The following is a 21,946-nucleotide window of genomic DNA, read 5'->3' as shown; positions in this document are numbered from 1 at the left end:
GAGGAGGAGAGGGTGTAAAGGGAAGAGAGGGTTTGAGGGGAAGGAGAAGACTGAGAAAGTGAGATGGGATGTTGTCTACATAGATACACTGTGCAGATCACACTTAAGTACTTAACTGTATTTTATCCTTTACTAATCACCGGTATGTCTCCATGGCAGGTGCAGCTCTCCTTTAACACAGATACTGTCTGTTGAACTGTGGAAACTCAGAGAGGGGGCGTGGCTGGACAGACAACGTGGGAGGAGGAAACTCAGGGAGGGTGTGGCTAGATATACAAAGTGGGAGGAGGAAATTCAGAGAGGGTGTGTATTAGAAAGAGAGAGGAGGAAATATACATCAGAGGAGGCTGGTGGGAGGAGCTATAGGAGGCAGGGCTCATTGTAATGGCTAGAATGTTTGATTCCGTTCCATTGATTTAATTCCAGCCATTACAATGAGTCCATCCTCCTATAGCTCCTCCCACCAGCCTCCACTGATTTACATGTACTAGGAAGAGAGTGGACCGTCTCTATCTACCCAAGGGAAAAGTAAGATACATTTAATTTTTAGCCTCAAGCACCTAACAGTGACAGAGACTGAGGCATTGGACTCAGAGAAGGAGACACAGTGGGACAGAGAAGAGAAGGACAGAGAAGTGAAGTCAGCCTCTCAAAGCTGTCACAGAGTTAGCCATGGTTAAAGGCTGAGGTGACGAAGAGATCAATCTTCTGTCATGGGAAACATACAGCTACGGTGAGAATGCTTGCATTTTAATGGAGATATGTTGTTATAGGAATGTTTATATGTATTTTATTTAATATATATTGATAGATGGGAACACTGAAAAACCAATGTGGTCCATCTAGAAAGGACTGAAATCAAAAGGTCTGATTAGGTATTAATGTCGCTACTAGTAAGTTGGCTTCATTCACTGCCGATGAGGTCACAAAATATCACATAATTCCTTCTGATATGACCACCTTACTCAGTCTAATCTTTTATCAGATATTTGACGCAGTGAATTTGTGATTCAACATTGGTCAAATTTGTTCCGTCCCTGCCAAAGTACAAGTTGCATCCTAAATCGCACCCTATTCCCTATATAGTGCACTACTTTTGACCATGGTCCATGGGGCTCTGTTCAATAGTAGTGCATCATGTACTGAAGGGAATAGGGTGCCATTCGGGACTTACTGTTCCTATTCAACCAGAGATTCCACCCCAACCCCCTTTAAAATCCTCTACCTGCCTTGAGAGCATGTCATGAAACCAGTCAAACTAGTGTTGTGTCATACAGTATATATATATATCTATATTTTTCTGTGGCAAGAAGAATGATTTATTTTCTAAACGTATACAGGACAGATATCTGATCTGTGATTGATTTCGAAATAACTGATGATGGTTGATAGCTAAGTAAGTTTTGACGTGAGTCCTGAATCGTTGGCCTTTTATTTGAAATCACTTTACTAGATTAAGTGAGTCAGAGGATAGCTGCACCAGATTTCCTCTTTTAAGAGAATGTAACGGAATTATTCTATATGTTGATGATGATGCTGATGGTGCCTCCCAAATCTCGAGCCTCTTCATTTGGACACTGTATATTTTTGTCTCGACATGATAATTAGAGCACTTTCTACTGAATGCTGAATTTTGTGCTTCTACAAATCATAATGATTTGTTTCTTTCAACAAGATCCTATGTTGGACACCATGTAATAACTTACTTTACAATGAAGGTAATCAACAAGATAATTTAAGTAATCAAAAACCGTGAAAAGAACTTAACTTAATAATAATTCTATCCTGTAATACCTATAAAAAAGGACACATACAGGATTTACAATAATAAGCATACACTACTGCACTACCATCACTGTGAGAAAAAGAAGTTGAACTTTCTGATCATTGTTTAGTTTGAAATCTTGTATGATTTACAAGATGCTTTCAAGTCAGCTGACTTTTTATTTTGGAAGTTGGAGCACATTAGGAATTTTGAAGAACACCCACACCACGTCATTAATGAAGAGAAATGTTTGTCATTTCTTGAATATGTATGTTGCCATGTGATTTGAAATGGATATGTTCATGGGGTGTTTGTGTTGTAAAGATATAGTTGTGATCCCTCTTAATTCCTCTCAGAAATTGCTTAAGTTATTTCGTGGACTAATTCTATGTAATTTAACACATTGATTTCTTAATGGGTGACCTATTTGGACTTATTTGAAAAACAATATCTTGACTGGGGTGTTTGTTATCCTTTTAACTATTAAACAAGGAAACTAATTGTTGTAATTTGTTTTCCTAAGAATGTAAAGTAGGTGAAATAATTTTTCATGTGAACTAATGAGACTGAGAAACCAAGCCTGTCTTTGAAATGTGTTAATTAATGCTACCTGTATATGTTGGGAGCTGAAAAGCCGTGAGGAAAGATGGTAATGAACTTGAGGTTAACTTGTGTCCTTTAACTCGAGACTAAATGATGACCGTGATGCTCTGCTTTAACTAGAGTTCTGTGACTCTGGACCTCAAAGGAACAGCGATGTGGTTTAGAACCATTTGAGATGGTTTTGAACATTATTTGATCTATTGCAACTGTTGATGCCACCCAACATCTCTGAATACTTAAAGGTATTTGAATTTTTCCGAGCCAAAAAAAGCTTGATTAAAAAAATTTAAAAAATGTTCAAAGATCTCTGGAGTAAAAGTAAAACAAACAGTTTTTTTTTTAAACGACACCAGCAAATATGAGAATTGGGTGCAATTCTACATGGGTGCAAATACGATGAGATTTTTTTTCTTCATCAATCTAGTGATTACTTGGCTTTGCTCTGAAGCAAAAATGCTTTGGAATTTACCCAGGTAGTGTATGTGTGCATATGAATATAATATATATCTATATATTTTATGAAAATGTGTCTGACATTTTTCTGTTGTAAAGCATCTGTTCATATTTGTTCTTCTTGCGTTACATTTGGACTTGTTGCTGAATCTACTGTTGTTTCTGTATTCTGTGCTTCACGTTGGGTGATCTGGATTTTTAAACAAAAAAAATGACAAATAAATCAGGTATCAATTGGGTTATTTTTATCTATGGTTTTAATCATGCATTTAATTATAGTATTCTAGTACCTACCTTCAACATTAGGTATTAGAACCAAATATTTTACTGTGCATGCTCTTTGAAGGCTTGCAGTCATTTTGCTAACAATAAAGATATGAGAATCAGCCTGATATACACTATCCATTTCATGGTTTCCTGAGCAGATTTGACTAACTTGTTAAAAATTATAATTATGTTATTAGAACAAATCGACATGAATGATTGGACAAGGAGAATGGCTTTAAAAAGTCATGCTTATTACAAAGTTAAAAGATTCAAATACGAGCCTCCCGAGTGGCGCAGTGGTCTAAGGCTGTGCCACTAGAGATTCTGGGTTCGAGTCCAGGCTCTGTCGCAGCCCGGAGACCCATGGGGCGGTGGTGCACAATTGGCCCAGCTGCGTCCGGGTTATTGGAGGGTTTGGCCGGCAGGGATGTCCTTGTCCCTTTGCGCACAAGCGACTCCTGTGGCAGGCCGGGCGCAATGCACACTGACAGTCGTCAGGTGTACGGTGTTTCCTCCGACACATGGGTGCGGCTGGCTTCCGGGTTAAGCGGGCACTGTGTCAAGAAGCAGTGCGGCTTGGTTTGGTTGTGTTTCGGACGACGCACGGCTCACGACCTTCGCCACTCCCGAGTCCGTACGGGAGTTGCAGCGATGAGACAAGACTGTAACTACCAATTGAATACCACGAAAATTGGGGAGAATATTTTTGGGGAAGACATGTTTCAAGTCTTCCCACAGTGATTGAGGTAATGATAATGAGTGCGTCTAAAATTGCACTACTTTTAATCAGGCACCCTATATAGTGCACTACTTTTAATCATTACCCATAGGGATCTGGTCAAAAGTAGTGCACCAAATAGGGAATGAGTGCCATTTGGGATATTTTGTTGAAGCTGTATGGCTTAGTGTTAGTGGATTAAAAGAACATTCATGCACTATATTGTTTGTATGCTGGAGAAATGTGACAGCAAGGATGGAAAGCAACTGTGGTTATTCCTCTTAGCAAATTATCATTGATCGTCTTCTTCATCAAATGCCACCCCGGTTGCTTGACGCTTTCTGAAAAAGGTCAGAAAAACATAAATAATAGTGAACTTGTCTCTTTACATTATTTGCATGCAGATGCATGTAAATACAGTATGTAAAGACCGTCTGTTCCCTACTTCCCAAATGCCACCCTCTTCCAGTTATAGTGCACTACTTTTGACCAGGGGCCAGCCTTTTAAACTAGTGGTCTATTTTGGATCAAAGGCATATCCATTTATAGTGCACAACTTAAGCTGATACCTATGGGCCCTGGTAAAAAAATGTTTTACACTGTATATGAAATAGGGAGCCATTTGGGACACAGTCACTGTCCTGATCTCAGTGAGAAGGTGATGTATAGGTGATGAACCTCTTAGTTCCTGGGTTGATGAGAGAATCTCCTGGGAGACGCTTCTTGACTGCTATAGTTTGGCAACTCTGCTGGTGTCTCCTTGGCTCAAAGTCTGAAAGAGCAAGAGTAGCATTTACTACACATCATCGTTCCTAATACACCTCTATGAGGATGAGCTATGAGGATAGCTCATCCTCATACGTTAGAGGATGAGCTATGTTCTATTGTAATTTACCAAGGCAACTAAAAATACATGTCTACAGAAAAAAAAGAAGATGAAGAGAACTTGTCACACAACACCTGTATTCCGTTTGTGCGGACTCTTCCCAGGACTGAATGAGGCAGGGCCTGCTGGAGAGAGCATAGTAACACAACAGAGAACATAAAGACAGTGCGGTAAGAGTACACATGCATTCTACAACAGCAGTTAGCAAGGCCTTCCCTAGATAGGAAAGAGTACAGTATGTGAGGAGAACTTTGTACGCTGTATAAGAGTTTTGTCCCTAACCTCACCAGTATTGTTTAAATGGGTCAGGCTGTCTGCCATTCTAAACAGCAGCTCTCTCAGGACCTCTTTAGCCTCTTGTTCTTTTAGTCTGGACAAAGTCACACTCAGGTCTCCTGGACTGGCCGCTACATAGAGCACTGCATCGGTGTCCTCCACCGATACCGACACACTCCCACTCCCACACGCAGACCTGGAAGAACATAGGAGAGGAGAGGAGAGGAGAGGGGAGGAATATGCAAGTATTGTAAAGGCATGGAAAGTGTAAAGGATCTTGTAAGGATCTCAAGGAGTGCATGAGGTCCTTGGATTAAAATATACTGGGAAATGGGATAAACATACCTGATTTTCAGGATATAATCCCCTGTTGACTTTAAGGCAAACTTCTGTCTCTGAAAATAAATGTGCATGTCATTTTGTTATCATATACAGAGAGGAAATGCCAAAATAATGCATTAAGAACCTACATATTTTTACAGGATACATACAAACTGGTTCAATGTCTCCTCAGTGAAATCTGTGCTCCACACATCAATGGCATTTGTCAAGCTGAAAGAGAAAACAAGTATGATGTTAGCTGCATGTGTTACTACACCAATCTTTATTTTACCGGTGAATATTATAGCAATATCTATATGATACCACTGGCGGCAGCTTTGTTGTTGTTATTGTTTTTAGCACTAACCTGAACACTGCAGCACGAGTTTACTGTGATTCACCCGAGTCGATGAGATCACCTCTCTATTTGAGCAAAACTGTAATAGCTAATGTATAATAAATACCTACCTACATATGTCCACAACTACTGTAGCTCGGTAGGTCAGTTTTCTGGTCAGTTTACGTTGTTATAACGCATGGTTTCTATCCATACGGAAATGGCTAGATAGCTATCAACACTCACCCAACATTGAATATCCCAGATGTTGTATGCGTGTAGCATATTAGTTTAGATTGGTCTTTTGTATCTACCACGGTGCAATACGATGATTGGGTCAACGGTAGATTTCCATCCATGTTTTGTGTTGGTGTGGGCATGAGCTGATGGTCAGGGAACATCCACTGTGTGTGGTTGCCAGTGGGTGGCTAGTGATACCCCACGTCTATGTAACATTGTGCAACGTTTCGATGCTGAATGTAGTCCCCAGTCGGTGACGTGGCAGCGTCATTCAGGAAGTGTTTGCCAGCCGAATTGCTGCTTCACATGTATGTTTCTAATTTCTTTATCAGAATATATGTTGATCTGCAAACAAATATAGCTTATTGGGATATTATGTGCGTTGTAATTCAATCGAAATACTATAGTTGGAACTGTGTAGCTATCTAAATGTTCGTCTAGGCGCCTGTTGCTAGCGAAGTAGGGAGGTAAATTATAGCCTGCTAACAGTAACGTTAGTGCGCTAGCTGGAGGCTAGCTGGAGGCTTGCTTGTTTATGTTGCATGTATCTCAACCAGAAGTTAAATAGTTAGTTAGCTAGTTAACCAATATTTAATCCAATCCTATGTTACCCGTGTTAATGTTGTTGATGGTGGGCTGTGTTGTCTTGGCATAATAATTGGTGACACTGTCCATATTTGCATATTTGACTGATGCTTTGGTCCAGTAATATGCAGAACATATTGCGATGGCTTGGAAGTCAAGGACCCGCAGTCTTCAGGTGTTCGACACAGAGCTGAGTGCCGACACAGTGGAGTGGTGCCCCATCCCAGAGTGGCACAACATACTGGCATGTGGAACATATCAACTGCAGAAAGGGCCAGATGCGGTAAGATTGTAGACACTATCGTTAGACAAACAGACAATCAAAGCCAAGATACTTTTGTATATATAGTGTATGTGGATTCTTCGTGAAATGAGTGGATTCAGCTATTTCAGCCACACCCATTGCTGACAGGTGTATAAAATCGAGCACAAATCCATGCAATCTCCATAGACAAAGTCAGTAGAATGGGCTTACTGAAGAGCTCAGTGACTTTCAATGTGGCAGCGTCATAGGATGCCACCATTCCAACAAGTCAGTTTGTCAAATTTCTGGCCGGCTAGAGCTGCCTCGGTCAACTGTAAGTGCTGTTATTGTGACGTGGAAACATCTAGGAGCAACAACTGCTCAGCCCCGAAATGGTTGGTCACACAATCTCACAGAACGGATCGCTGAAGCATGTAGCACTTAAAAATCCTTGGTTGCAACACTCTCTTCCCGAGTTCCAAACTGCCTTTGAAAGCAACGTCAGCACAATAACTGTTCGTCGGGAAGCCGAGCAGCCTCACACACAAGCATAAGATCACCATGCGCAATGCCAAGCGTCGGCTGTAGTGGTGCAAAGCTTGACACCATTGGACTCTGGAGCAGTGGGAACGCGTTCTCTTGAGTGATGAATCATGCTTCACCATCTGGCAGTCCGACAGACAAATGTGGGTTTGAAGGATTCCAGTAGAACACTACCTGCCCGAATGCATAGTGCCAACTGTAAAGTTTGGCTAGGCCCCTTAGTTCCAGTAAAGGGAAATCCTAACGCTACAGCATACAATTACATTCTAGTCTGTTCTGTGCTTGGAATTTTGTACTAGTAGTTTGGGGAAGGCCCTTTCCTGTTTCAGCATTACACACAAAGTGAGGTCCATACAGAAATGGTTTGTCGAGATCTGTGTGGAAGAACTTGACTGGCCTGCACAGAGCCCTGACCTCAACTTAATCAAACACCTTTGGGATGAATTGGAATGCCGACTGCGAGCCAGGCCTAATCGCCCAACATTTATTAAAACCTCTTACGGCTAGGGGTTCCGCTAGCGGAACGTTTCGACAACATCCGGTGAAATTGCAGAGCACGAAATTCAAAATAAATTATTAGAAATATTTAACTTTCATACAATCACAAGTGCAATACACCAAAATACACCTTAATTTATTGTTAATCCAGCCACCGTGTCAGATTTCAAAAAGGCTTTACGGCAAAAGCAAACCATGTGATTATCTGAGGCCAGAACCCCATCAAACAAACACATGCCAATCATATTTCAACCTGCCAGGCGCGACACAAAACTCAAATAACGATATAAATTCATGCCTTACCTTTGAAGATCTTCTTCTGTTGGCACTCCAATATGTCCCATAAACATCACAAATGGTCCTTTTGTTCGATTAATTCCGTCGTTATAACCCCAAAATGTCCGTTCATTTGGCGCGTTTGATTCAGAAAAACACCGGTTCCAACTGGCCCAAAATGACTACACACAACTGGCCCAAAATGACTACACATTATCTAATAAATTACCTGTAATCTTGGTCCAAACATTTCAAACAACTTTCCTAATCCAACTTTAGGTAATTTTAAAACGTAAATAATCGATAAAATTTAAGACGGAATAAACTATGTTCAATAGCGGATAAAAGCAAAGTGGAGTGATCTCCAGGTCGTGCGCCCCAAACACAACAGTACACTAGACTCGACACTCAGTCTGAACAGCCATACTTCTTCATTACTCAAAAGAAAAACATCAACCAACTTCTAAAGACTGTTGACATCTAGAGGAAGCCCTAGGAACTGCAACCAGATGCCTACAGAAATCTAGATTCCCATAGAAAGGCAATTGAAAACAGTCACCTAAAAAAAAAAAAAATCCTGGATGGTTTGTCCTCGGGATTTCGCCTGCCAAATATGTTATGTTATACTCACAGACATAATTTTAAGTTTATGAAACTTTAGAGTGTTTGCTATCCAAATCTACCAATTATATGCATATCCTAGCTTCTGGGCCTGAGTAGCAGGTAAGTTTACTTTGGGCACGCTTTTCATCCGAACGTGAAAATACCGCCCCCTATCCCAAACAGGTAACTTTTCATTTAACCAGGGAAAAACACATTGAGGCCTACAGTGGGGAAAACAAGTATTTGATACACTGCCGATTTGGCAGGTTTTCCTACTTACAAAGCATGTAGAGGTCTGTACTTTTTTTATCATAGGTACACTTCAACTGTAAGCAACGGAGTCTAAAACAAAAATCCAGAAAATCACATTGTATGATTTTTAAGTAATTGATTAGCATTTTATTGCTTGACATAAGTATTTGATCACCTACCAACCAGTAAGAATTCCAGCTCTCACAGACCTGTTAGTTTTTCTTTAAGAAGCCCTCCTGTTCTCCACTCATTACCTGTATTAACTGCACCTGTTTGATCTCGTTACCTGTATAAAAGACACCTGTCCACACACTCAATCAAACAGCCTCCAACCTCTCCACAATGGCCAAGACCGGAGAGCTGTGTAAGGACATCAGGGATAAAATTGTAGACCTGCACAAGGCTGGGATGGGCTACAGGACAATAGGCAAGCAGCTTGGTGAGAAGGCAACAACTGTTGGTGCAATTATTAGAAAATGGAAGAGGTTCAAGTTGACGGGTCAATCACCCTCGGTCTGGGGCTCCATACAAGATCTCACCTCGTGGGGCATCAATGATCATGAGGAAGGTGAGGGATCAGCCCAGAAGTATATGGCAGGACCTGGTCAATGACCTGAAGAGAGCTGGGACCACAGTCTCAATGAAAACCATTAGTAACACACTACGCCGTCATGGAATAAAATCCTGCAGCGCACGCAAGGTCCCCCTGCTCAAGCCAGTGCATGTCCAGGCCTGTCTGAAGTTTGCCAATGACCATGATCCAGAGGAGGAATGGGAGAAGGTCATGTGGTCTGATGAGACAAAAATAGAGCTTTTTGGTCTAAACTCCACTCGACGAGTTTGGAGGAAGAAGAAGGATGAGTACAACCCCAAGAACACCATCCCAACCGTGAAGCATGGAGGTGGAAACATCATTCTTTGGGGATGCTTTTCTGCAAAGGGGATATGAGGACTGCACCGTATTGAGGGGAGGATGGATGGGGCCATGTATCGCGAGATCTTGGCCAACAACCTCCTTCCCTCAGTAAGAGTATTGAAGATGGGTCGTGGCTGGGTCTTCCAGCATGACAACGACCCGAAACACACAGCCAAGGCAACTAAGGAGTGGCTCCGTAAGAAGCATCTCAAGGTCCTGGAGTGGCCTAGCCAGTCTCCAGACCTGAACCCAATAGAAAATCTTTGGAGGGAGCTGAAAGTCCGTATTGCCCAGCTACAGCCCCGAAACCTGAAGGATCTGGAGAAGGTCTGTATGGAGGAGTGGGCCAAAATCCCTGCTGCAGTGTGTGCAAACCTGGTCAATAACTACAGGAAACGTATGATCTCTGTAATTGCAAACAAAGGTTTCTGTACCAAATATTAAGTTCTGCTTTTCTGATGTGGTGGTCCTTCTGTAGCTCAGTTGGTAGAGCATGGCGCTTGTAACGCCAGGGTAGTGGGTTCGATTCCCGGGACCACCCATACGTAGAATGTATGCACACATGACTGTAAGTCGCTTTGGATAAAAGCGTCTGCTAAAAAGGCATATATTATTATATTATGTATCAAATACTTATGTCATGCAATAAAATGGAAATTAATTACTTAAAAATAATACAGTGTGATTTTCTGGATTTTTGTTTTAGATTCCGTCTCTCACAGTTGAAGTGTACCTATGATAAAAATTACAGACCTCTGCATGCTTTGTAAGTGGGAAACACTGCCGATTTGGCAGGTTATCAAATACTTGTTCTCCCCACTGTAGGTCTCATTTGCAAATGTACCCTGGTAACAATACAGGAAAATAAAATTATACACAACTTAAAACACACAATTAAATAAATAGCAAATATTATATACACAATAAACAAAACACATTTATCAATATAAGGATCCCTTTCTCCTAAACTGACCCAGTGACGACAACAACATCCAAATGAAGCATTACTTGGAGATTATTCAACATGATAGGGGCCTAGTAGGAAAAGGAAAGGGAAGTCTCTGTCATTAACCAACCCTGTGATCTAGTGTTGTAATCCAAGTTTCTATATTTCAACAATGATGTTAAGTAAATTGGTAGTTTGAGCAAGGCTTTATAAACAAAAACAGAATGACGTGTTTTTAGCGAGGTCCAACCAACTTTATGTTAAAAGATGCAGTGGTGAGTGTCAACTGTCAGATGTTATAAAACTAAGTGTGCTGTAATAAATTGTGTCCAAGGGCTTCAAAACACCGGCATCTGCATTCATGTATATAATATCGCCATACACTTCCAACAGGAATAAATGTAGACTTAATTGTCTGTTTTCTACTATTTTTTTTAATGAAAGGCAAGCCCTATTCCTATAGAAGAAACCCAACTTAATTCTTAATTTCTTGACTAACTCGTCAGCATGCTTTTCGTCAATCCAGATACCCAGATATTTTTAGGCGGGGACACGATCAATGGGGGCACCATCTAACGTACTTATGCAAAAATCATCAGTTACATGATTTGGAAAATATTCTTGATTTTACCAGCATTTAGTACCAACTTCAGGTCAACCAAGGCTTTCTGCAAGGTAGTAAAAGCAGATTGAAGAGTCAACAGAGCCTGAGGTGCCGTAGGGGCATTAGCGTATACAACAGTGTCATCTACTTACAGATGACAGTTACAGTTTTGTACAAATAGACCAATGCTGTTAATATAAATTGTGAAAAGAACTGAACCAAGAATCAAACCTTGTGGGACACCTTTTGTTACGAGTAGAAATCCTGAGTTAACGCCATCAGTAAGTACACACTGTGTTCTGTCTTTTAAATCATTTTCAAACCAGATACAAGCAACCCGATCTAAGCCAATCTAAGCCATCAGTGCCCGACCTCACTAATGCTCTTGTGGCTGAATGGAAGCAAGTCCTCGCAGTAATGTTCCAACATCTAGTGGAAAGCCTTCCCAGAAGCGTGCAGGATGTTATAGCAGCAAAGGGGGGCCCAACTCCATATTAATGCCCATGATTTTTGGAATAAGATGTTCGACGAGCAGGTGTCCACATACTTTATACACCATGATGTATGTCACTGACTGTATATCAGAAAGTTGTTACTTCTCATACACGTTGGGACTCTGGTGTGTGTGTATAAGGTGGTGTAACAGTTCTCTCATTGTGCAATCGTCAGGGACCAGAGGACGCGGCTACTCGGATTGGCCGACTATACCTGTTCAAGTTTCGTCAACAAGGACCTATGTGTCCGCCCCTCAGTGAGCTGCAGCGGATTGACACACCAGCTATATTAGATATAAAATGGTAAGATGATACAAACAGATACAAGCTTCTTTTCAGTTTGGGCTGGTTTCCTTGACACATTAGACCTTGTCCGGAACAAAACTATTTCAATGGAGATCCTCCACCTGGCCTTGATGATTACTTTGTTGCTATACCTCTATTCTCAGGTGTCATGTGCCAGTGTCGGAGAAGCCTCTGTTGGGCATGGCTACAGCCAGTGGGGAGATACAGCTGCACAGACTCCTAGAGAGTCAGGTGAGATACATATTCATTCACTGTCGAATATCCATGTCCGTTATGTTAGAGTGTTTGGGTTAGGGTTGCAAAATTCTAGTAGCTTCCCCAAATTCCCTGGTTGTCCAGATATCCTGATTTGCGTTATTACTGGAATCAGGATGGAATAAGCACAACATCCGTAATCCTCTAAACAGGATTTCAGAAAAACTAGGGAATTGTGCAACCCTAGCTTTGGGCACTGCTCTTATGGATACGTGTCTCCAGTAGGAAGGCCGGTGTGCTCTGCAGACTGTGACCAGTTTGGGACTGGGACCTGATAAGTTGGCTCTGTCATTAGACTGGTCCACTGGAAGAGGTAACAGGTGAGGATAATGGCTTCATTTGGGATATACTGAACACTGCATGGGAGGTTACTAAAGACCACCGATTGGACAACTAATGTTCTAATAGTCAGTCAAATTTCAGAATGTAAGCATATCCGTGGTAAGTTTGTTTGTCTGTTTCAAGTTCATTATTTGGGCTCCCGAGTGGTGCAGCTGTCTAAGGCACTGCATCTCAGTGCTAGAGGCGTCACTACAGACACCCTGATTCAAATACAGGCTGTATCACAACCGGCCGTGATTGGGAGTCCCATAGTGTGGCGCACAATTGGCCCAGCGTCGTCCAGGTTTGGCCGGTGTAGTACATCATTGAAAATAAGAATTTGTTCTTAACTGACTTGCCTAGTTACATAAAGATTCAATTATAAAGCATTGCATACATCTATAGTCACATTTCCGTAGTGGCATACAGTTGAGGCTTTTTGGGGGGTTTCTTTAGCAGGGCCTTGAAATAAATGGGCCTTTTTATAAAGGCATTTCATGCAATTCTACGTCATTTACATGTTAAAATACATAATTTATGCCTCCCGAGTGGCGCAGTCGTCTAAGGCACTGCAGTGCTAGCTGTGCCACTAGAGATCCTGGTTTGAGCATTGGTGTGACCGGGAGACCCATTTGGCCCAGTATCGTCCGGGTTAGGGGACGGTCTGGCCGGCAGGGATGTCCTTGTCCCATCGCGCTCTAGCGACTCCTGTGGTGGGCCGGGCAATTGCACGCTGACAAGGTCGCCAGGTGTACGTTGTTTCCTCTGACATATATTGGTGTGGCTGGCTTCCGGGTTAAGCAGGTATTGTGTCAAGAAGCAGTGCGGCTTGGTTGGGTTGTGTTTCGGGGGACGCACAGCTCTCGACCTTTGCCTCTTCGTACGGGAGTTGCAGCGATGAGACAAGACTTTAACTACCAATTGGATACTATGAAATTGGGGAGAAAAAGGGGTAAAAAAACAAAACAAAAATACATTATTTGTATTTCATTTTTATTTTGTGGGGGTACATCAACTTTAATATCGCAGATTGTAGGTTCTATCAATTTAATTGTTTGCATCAATGCTAATCCCCCTTTTATTTTATTTTTAAGCCTTGAGACAATTGAGACATGGATTGTGTATGTGTGTCATTCAGAGGGTGAATGTGCAAGTCAAAAGATTGAAGTGCCTTTGAATGGGGTATGGTAGTAGGTGCCAAGCACACCGGTTTGAGTGTCAAGAACTTCAAAGCTGCTGGGTTTATCACACTCAACAGTTTCCTGTGTATATCAAGAATGGTCCACCACCCAAAGGACATTCGGCCAACTTGACACAACTGTGGGAAAACATGGACCATCACCCATGTGGAACGCTTTTGACACCTTGTAGAGTCCATGCCCTGACTAATTGAGGCTGTTCTGAGGACAGAGGGGGTGCAACTCAATCTTTTTTGCACTCAGTGTATATTCTAGGTTGCAGTAGGCTACTAAATAACTTTCCAGTGGCACTGAATGATGAAGATGAAGCCTAGGCTACTTACTGATGGCCGATGCACTCATGCCAAAAGCTTATTTCAAGATAAGCTACTTAGAAAAAGTGTTGTTCGCTCAAAACGTTGTTGCAACATGTTTTTTGTTGGCTTCTACAGACAGATTAGTCTTCTATTTTCACCAGTAGGCATTTGCTTTCCAAACTTGAAAGTTTTTCTCGCAATTATATCTTGAAATTTGCGAAAGGCCAACTGACAGCCGCAACCAGCCATAGTAGTATAATCCATTCAAGTCAGGACTGGCAGCAATAGCTAGTGTACCCATGAGTTTAACAGTAAAATTGCCAGGCTTAGAGGTTTTCAAAACCCTTCTATGGATTATATGTCTATGGCCACAATGCAACAAGCTGTTCTATATTTGGCGTGCATGCTGCCTAAATTCTGGCCTTTCCGACTTTAAGTGCTTATGATTAATCTTGATTAATCTTTTTTTTTTTTAAGCTATTGATCCTCTGTGGCTAAATGATGCTCTCTGATGCAGTATTTTGAATGGTTTTATCTGTTCAGACAGGAGTAATATCATTTTAGGAATACATATTCCTAATATTCCATTTAAGTCATTTTAATATTGCCAGAGAAAGAGCAGCGCAATAGAATTGTTTAGGATATAGTACTAAGTTATGTGATTACCTAGGGTTTTCATCCCCGTGGGCCCTGTTTAAAAGTAGTGCACAATATAGGGAATAGGGTGCCATTTGAGACTCATCCATGGCGTATCCTCTCCTCTTCTCCTCTGCAGTAGTGACGTGCGTGTGGTGTCCAGTGACTCTGCAGGCTGTGTCAACGTCTTTTCCCTGGGGGAGAACAGTCTCACTGCTGTATCACAGTGGAAGGCCCACGACTTTGAAGCCTGGATCTCAGCATTCTCATACTGGGATACTCAGCTTGTCTACTCCGGTAACACTCCCTCTCGAAAACACATCCAGCTAATACAGGCTGCTTAGTTCTCAATACCCTCCTGTCAAGTTCTGTGTTAATGTTTGCCCCTCCTTGTGTGATGATGATGTTTACACGTTGCCTTAATAAGATGGTCAGGGTTGTCATGCTTTTTGAGCAGACGTGATCCTCATGTTCTTTAAAAAGTCTTGTGACATGCGTCCCATGTTTTGATCTTCCATAGCAGCAAGTTCAGTTGGTGACCTCATGTTTACTGTTGTCTGCGTGCTTGCAGAATAATTTAAACATGACCAAACGTGTGTGTGTGTGTGTGTGTGTGTGTGTGTGTGTGTGTGTGTGTGTGTGTGTGTGTGTGTGTGTGTGTGTGTGTGTGTGTGTGTGTGTGTGTGTGTGTGTGTGTGTGTGTGTGTGTGTGTTGTCTGAATGCACCTGGCAGGCGGGGATGACTGCAAACTTAAGGGATGGGATCTCAGGATGGGTCCCTCTTCCCCCACATTCATCAGCAAGAGGTGAGCATGTTGACATAATACGCAGTCAAAAAATGCATTCGCCATTCCCATGGCCAAATCAGTGGGTGCCTCAGAAACATGTCTTAAATGAACATATAACCAATACTGTTTTTCCTTTCTTGAAGGCACTCGATGGGTGTATGCAGTGTACACAGTAGCCCACACCGGGAGCGCATTCTAGCCACAGGCAGGTAAATGAACATTGATTTGGACTATTTCAGTCAGGTGTTTTATTTTCAAAAGGTCAGGCTGATATTATAATATACTATAAGCCTTGTATTCATCGAGCTCCCCTTTATATTCACTATGTGTTCCTGGGAGAGAAGCTGAGTAATCTGTTTTTTTTTCTATCAACATACTAATTGATGTTACTTACCAGATGTGTGAAGGATAGATTGGTGTCGAACCTTGAGGCCCATACGAACCCTATGGTGCATGTAGTGCACTACTTTTGACCAGAGCCCATAGGGCTCCTGTTCAAACGTAGTGCACTCTATAGGGAATGATCTGGACTCTGGACAAAAGTAGTGCACTATATAGGGAATAGTGTTCCATTTGAGATGCAGTGAATCATGTGAACTCTCTCCTGTCCTGTAGCTATGACGAGCAGGTGCTCCTGTGGGACGAGAGGAACATGCGTCAGCCTCTCAGTGAGAGTGCTCTGGGTGGCGGAGTGTGGAGACTGAAGTGGCATCCTACCCATGAGCACTTGCTGCTGGCTGCCTGCATGCACAACGACTTCCACATCCTTCACTGCCAGCAAGCCCTGGGTGAGTCTGACTGTCTGGGACGTGATGCTGCTCACATGAAAACTCACCGCTTTGCCACAACTACCATGTCTGTCTGGTTGAAGAGCTGGGTTGTATTCACAAGGAAACAACTGAAGCAGGGAGGAGCCTCCCTGAATTTGTCCAATAAGAAACAATTGTTTTATATTTTTATTGCAAAAGTTGTTATACCTTGTGTTAGTATGAATAAGACCCAAGTTATGTCTTGTCATTTTGTGAAATCTGTAATATTTACTTCTTCCTCTAGAGGGCAGCGGAGGAGCGTGTTCTGTCGTAGCCTCCTATATCCTTCACAATTCCCTGGCCTATGGGGCTGACTGGTCCCAGCTTTCCCTGGAGGAGCCTCCCCCTTGCTCCCCTCTGGAGACCACAGAGTCAAGACAGTCCCAAACAGAGAGCCGTACAGGAGGACACCTAAGGATTCAGTATGAATCTCCCACTGCCAGCTTCGACACCTCCTTGGAGGATGACACAGGACGTTACATACCTGAGAGTTTATCCCCGTCATCTGCTAGCTCTGTGGCAGGCCCACCTGCCTGTCCTAACCCTGCCGTGGACAGCCCTGCAGTGTCCTGCCTGATGGCCAGCTGTTCCTTCTATGACCACATGCTTCATGTGTGGCGCTGGGACTGGACCCCACAGGAGGCAGGCTGCACTGGGACGGCCCAGGGGGAGGGAGAAAGAAGGGCTGTGGGTGAAGGAGATGGTGGCCAGGCAGTAGCACCAGCAAAGTATGCAAAGTGCACTACATGTATGGAATAGGGTGCCGATTGGAATGCTGCCGAGGTTTGGAGACATGTTTTTGCTTATTGGTCAAGCCCATTAAATCAGGAGGCAAAGACCGAAGAATGCATATGATATCTCACCATAGCGGTCTCTCACTACTACTAGAGGAATATTCACCTTCAAACAAAAACCACAAATAACATTTTTCAAATTTTTGGAATGTCAACTGTTGCAAAAATGTCAAATGTTTACCTTTCTGTAAACATTATGGTTTCGTTCCAATACTGCACACATGATGCGAAAGCACCTGGCATTTATTCAACCTTTCTTGGATAAAATAGGCCTAATTTGAATCACTTGCAGATATCTGAACTATTTATGATTGTGCAGATCAATATCATTCCACCCTGATTTAATAATGCATTTTAATGAAAAACCAACACCTTTTAGGTCAGTATACATATTGGATCTTAAAGATTTCCTGATAAGTGGGTCATGGATTTGTTACAATGCAGGAAAAACATTTGTTTAATCCACTTGTACAATTTGTTATTTCACGTGTATACTTTTTTGAGCAATACATTTGCTGTGTTTGAATCCCCTGGCTTCTATTGTTCTGTTAACACTGATTCGATTGATTTAACCTTTACTTATCCAGGTTCGTCACATTGAGAGAGAATTGATTTTTCAAGCGAGACCTGGTTCAACCAAGAAGGCAGCAGAGAAAAATATTTGAGACAAATATCAGACATACTGTAGCAACTTGCAGGCATAAACACACCATACATTTTTGTCGTTGAGTTCCAGTAGTTGGTGTTGGATATGAAAGCGTAGTAAATTACACAGTGAACGAGAATAACTTGCCTCCAACCAAATTAATTTGAATTTGGAATAATTTAGTTGAAAAATCGCAATTTCAGTCTTTATTATTACATTTTGGGAGTTTATGTGCAGTTGTAAATCAAACAATAACACAAAAGTGTTTTTTATTTCAATGTATTTAACAAATAAATAGTGAATCGTACAAGGGTGCCAATATATTTGACCCCAACTGTATCTGTCTGTACATTGATCAGTTGACCATAATGATTTAGCTTTTAACCTGTAGCCATCATGTGTACTGCTCTGGTAAAGAAGACAAAAGTTGTAAAGCAATACAATGTAGCCTAATATACATTTTGTTTTAATTACAATAGCACATGCTAGTGCTTTCAGCATGTACATTCACAATACACCAGGGTCCAGTAACACATAATCAGCTCAGCTGTAGCACATGTTCAGCAACCTATTGACCTCCCAACACAAACAAAATGGTCCTTGATGCTCAGACAGAGTTTCAGATGGATCAGTCTGTGGGGTCCAGTTATTGTATAAAGTTCTTGGGGTAGAGTTTGAATAACATGTAGGCCTACTACTAACTAAGTATACCATTGTACCCTGAAAATGGCACTCCTTCCTCTTTACTACATTGGAGTACAAATACTTCCCTGATGAACTACTGTTCCTTTTGTCCAGCTGGGAAAGGGCAGTGTGGAGTGCAATAGAGAGTGCGTCATCTGTGGATCTGTTGGGGCGGTATGCGAATTGGAGTGGGTCCAGGGTGTCTAGGATGATGGTGTTGATGTGAGCCATGACAAGCCTTTCAAAGCATTTCATGGCTACAGCTGTGAGTGCTACGGGGCAATATTCATTTAGGCAGGTTACCTTGTCGTTCTTGGGCATACAGACTATGGTGGTCTACTTGAAACATGTAGGTATTACAGACTGGGTCGGGGAGAGGTTGAAAATGTCAGTGAAGACACACACTAGCAGGTCAGCGCATGCTCTGAGTACATGTCCTGGTAATCCGTTTGGCCATGCGGCCTTGTGAATGTTAAACTGTTTAAAGGTCTTACAGAGTGTGATCACACAGCTGGTGCTCTTATGCATGATTCAGTATTGTTTGCCTCGAAGTGAGCATAGAAGGCATTTTGCTTATCTGGTAGGCTTGCATCACTGGGCAGTTTGTGGCTGGTTTTCCCTTTGTAATGCATGATAGTTTGAAAGCCCTGCCACATCTGACAAGTGTCAGATTCGTAGGATTCGATCTTAGTCCTTTATTGATGCTTTGCCTGTTTTGATGTTTCAACAGAGGGCGTAGCGGAATGTCTTATAAGCGTCCGAATTAGTGAACCGCTCCTTGAAAGCGGCAGCTTTAGCTCAGTGCGGATGTTGCAGCCTCAGTGCAGCCTTTAGCTCAGTGCGGATGTTGTTTGTAATCCATGGCTCCTGGTTGTGATAATTACGTGTGGTCACTGTGGGGATGACGTCGTCTAAGAACTTACACTCCTCAATGCAATCGGATGAATCCTGGAACATATTCCAGTTTGTGCTAGCAAAACAGTCCTGTAGCTTAGCATCCGCTTCATTGGACCATTTCCGTATTGAGCTCTGCACTGGTTCTTCCTGCTTTAGTTTTTGCTTGTAAGCAAGAATCCGGAAGATAAAGTTATGGTCAGATTTGCCAAATGGAGGGTGAGGGAGAGCTTTATGCGTTTCTGTGTGTGGAGTAAAGTTGATCTAGAGTTTTTTTCACCTCTAATTGCACATGTGAGATGCTGGTAGAAATGAGGTAAGACTGATTTCAGTTGTCCTGCATTGAATTAGTCATATGTACGGGAAACACATTGTCCAACGAAATGCAATAATAATAATAATAATAATAAACAATAATAAGAAGCTAAATATAAAATATAAGAATATGAACAAAGTAAATGTCTCAGTTGAATGGAATACATTTTTTTTATCATTGCGGGTATAAGGGGTTAGATTCGATCTGTAGTGTGGAAGATCTGCCTTATAGCTGGATCATTTTCTATTGAACCGACATATGCAGTGTTTTACCGTTTAGGGTGAATGCAGTGGGAACATTGCCTTTGAATTTAAATCGCACAATAGCGTGGATCTTTGGTGCTACGGATTGAATCTAGGCCCTTTGGTCTCTGATCTCATCCACCTGCAATGTGTAACACTCAACTGGATAATGCTAAGCAGCATTTTGCGCCAGAACACTCAACATTGGATATAGGAGTGCCAATTGGAATAAGGGTTTGATTAGCTGCTGTGACAATAATAGCAGAACAATGACTACGTTAGGAAGGTATCTCACATGTCACAGTACACCAACAAGCAGCTTAAAGATATTTTCCATGGCTATTATGGTTGTCCTAACACGTTAGCTACAGATAACAATTTGAGCTTAATTGCACATATATATGCTTTAAGTACTCTACAGGTTCTAATTATAACTTTTTTCACCTCTTGACCAACATTTGTTTTGTCATCCCAGAGACTGACAGAGACACTCTACACTCACCTGTCTCTCTCACACACACACACACACACACACACACACACACTAGACATACCTTCGTTAATAAGGATAGCTTCGTTGAGGCTTGCTGCTAAAGGGATGCTCACTAGAGCAAACAGCAGTATCACAATCTGGATCTTCATCCCTTAAGCACAACAGGCCTTTCTCTATGAGAGCACAGAGAGCACACCAGGTTAATTCAAATTTTGAGTCTTCTGTGACAGGGATGGACCGACTTACGAACACTTATCCACCTATGTACATCTGAGGTGAGCCACATTGAAAGAAAACTTACCTCAAGAGTTGGAAGATGCTGGTTGTCTAGCTGATGTCTTCTGGACCGGTAGTGGATATTATTTGCATCCTGGTCTTATTCTCTGACTGCAGATACCTTCCCCGCCCTTCCACACCTCTTGACAAAACAAGGCTGTTGACCTTAACCAGGGCCCCAGGACCAGTGGAAACAAAATAGCTCCATAACATCAAAGATCCACCACCATATTTCACCGTAGGTATGACATACTTTTCTGCATATGCTTCTGTTTTTCAAAATCAACATTTTGCAATGGTCATCTCATTCTCTAGACTTGAACCCCATTGAAAGCGTGGTTTTAATTTAAGAGGGCAGTCCATAACTGCAGGTGAAGGGCAACTTTTAACAAACAGGAAAACCTTTGCCGTGGCCTTCAATCAAGATTGGGCTAAATATTATAGTTGTGATTAGAATAGTTTTGGTGCCGAAAATTAAGATTATCTTGATCCCACTGGAAGGGGGAATTTAAAGGTTTAACTAAGGTTTAAGAAATGTTGTCAAATCTGAAAACCAAACATAATTAACTGTTAGGGATGTGAAACGTCATTTCCTGTCCTCGAGATGCACTTTTAGGTTCCAACTCAGTATAGCTAGTATACCAATCTGTAACGATCGTTATAATGAATGTCGGACCATGTTGAGTTCCACATAATTTATTAAAGAAGTGAAACTTTAGCAAAGACTAAACAATAAACTAACAAACAGCGAACCGTGACTAAAATACTACTTCAAAACATAAACAATATCCCATAACCCACAGGTGGAAAAAATGCTACTTAAGTGTGACCCCAATTAGAGACAACGATATACGGGTGCCTCTAAATGGGAATCATACCAAAACCCCAACATGGAAAAAACAACCTAGAACCCCATATAGAAAATATAAACTAGACTAACCCTCCAGTCACGCCCTGACCTACTCCACCATAGAAAATGAAGGCTCTCTATGGTCAGGATGTGACACAATCTTATCTAGCTAGCTAATGTTATCTGTTGTTGCTGTTTTTCTTTTACTACACCCTGTTCAAATGTTTAGCCATCTGGCCCTATGGCTGGTTTTGAAGCTGGATTTGTCATAACAATAGATAGTTTCCCCTATATCAATGCATGTTAATGCCAAA

At 41.9% G+C, this 21,946-nt stretch overlaps 3 protein-coding genes across 7 annotated transcripts in view; 2 read left to right on the top strand and 1 right to left on the bottom strand.

The window, feature by feature from the left end:
* Nucleotides 1–3,060, top strand: part of abca2 (ATP-binding cassette, sub-family A (ABC1), member 2) — a 105,447-nt gene extending 102,387 nt beyond the window's left edge. For 3 of the 4 annotated variants that reach the window (XM_052461818.1, XM_052461817.1, XM_052461820.1), the window contains exon 50: nucleotides 160–3,060. In XM_052461818.1, the coding sequence (XP_052317778.1) occupies nucleotides 160–195 (36 nt within the window). In that variant the 3' untranslated portion in view covers nucleotides 196–3,060. The remainder of the gene's footprint in view (nucleotides 1–159) is intronic. The other variant, XM_052461819.1, reaches the window with a different exon arrangement.
* Nucleotides 3,052–6,113, bottom strand: LOC118393500 (protein PAXX-like). 2 transcript variants are annotated; one of them, XM_035786220.2, is made up of 7 exons: nucleotides 5,873–6,113; nucleotides 5,460–5,520; nucleotides 5,314–5,363; nucleotides 4,980–5,164; nucleotides 4,767–4,814; nucleotides 4,485–4,578; nucleotides 3,052–4,147 (listed from the first exon to the last, which is right to left on the bottom strand). In XM_035786220.2, exons 1-7 carry the CDS (start codon nucleotides 6,025–6,027, stop codon nucleotides 4,099–4,101), a joined length of 642 nt encoding a protein of 213 aa, XP_035642113.1. In that variant the 5' UTR covers nucleotides 6,028–6,113; the 3' UTR covers nucleotides 3,052–4,098. The 2 variants fall into 2 exon arrangements, with proteins under 2 accessions (XP_035642113.1, XP_035642112.1); XM_035786219.2 differs by having other exon boundaries at nucleotides 4,767–4,817; nucleotides 5,873–6,106.
* dph7 (diphthamide biosynthesis 7) lies at nucleotides 6,029–17,757 on the top strand. The gene is made up of 10 exons (XM_035786218.2): nucleotides 6,029–6,174; nucleotides 6,573–6,734; nucleotides 12,003–12,130; nucleotides 12,277–12,364; nucleotides 12,614–12,708; nucleotides 14,980–15,137; nucleotides 15,574–15,646; nucleotides 15,772–15,837; nucleotides 16,244–16,416; nucleotides 16,682–17,757. The coding sequence occupies exons 2-10, from the start codon at nucleotides 6,594–6,596 to the stop codon at nucleotides 17,194–17,196; spliced, it is 1,437 nt and encodes a 478-aa protein (XP_035642111.1). The 5' UTR covers nucleotides 6,029–6,174; nucleotides 6,573–6,593; the 3' UTR covers nucleotides 17,197–17,757.
* The last annotated feature ends 4,189 nt before the right edge of the window (nucleotides 17,758–21,946 follow it).

The sequence above is a fragment of the Oncorhynchus keta genome, chromosome 14 (genome assembly GCF_023373465.1).
Source record: "Oncorhynchus keta strain PuntledgeMale-10-30-2019 chromosome 14, Oket_V2, whole genome shotgun sequence".
NCBI lineage: Eukaryota > Metazoa > Chordata > Actinopteri > Salmoniformes > Salmonidae > Oncorhynchus > Oncorhynchus keta.
Note: the sequence above shows the minus strand (reverse complement) of the source record. Positions and strands in the feature narration are given on the sequence as shown.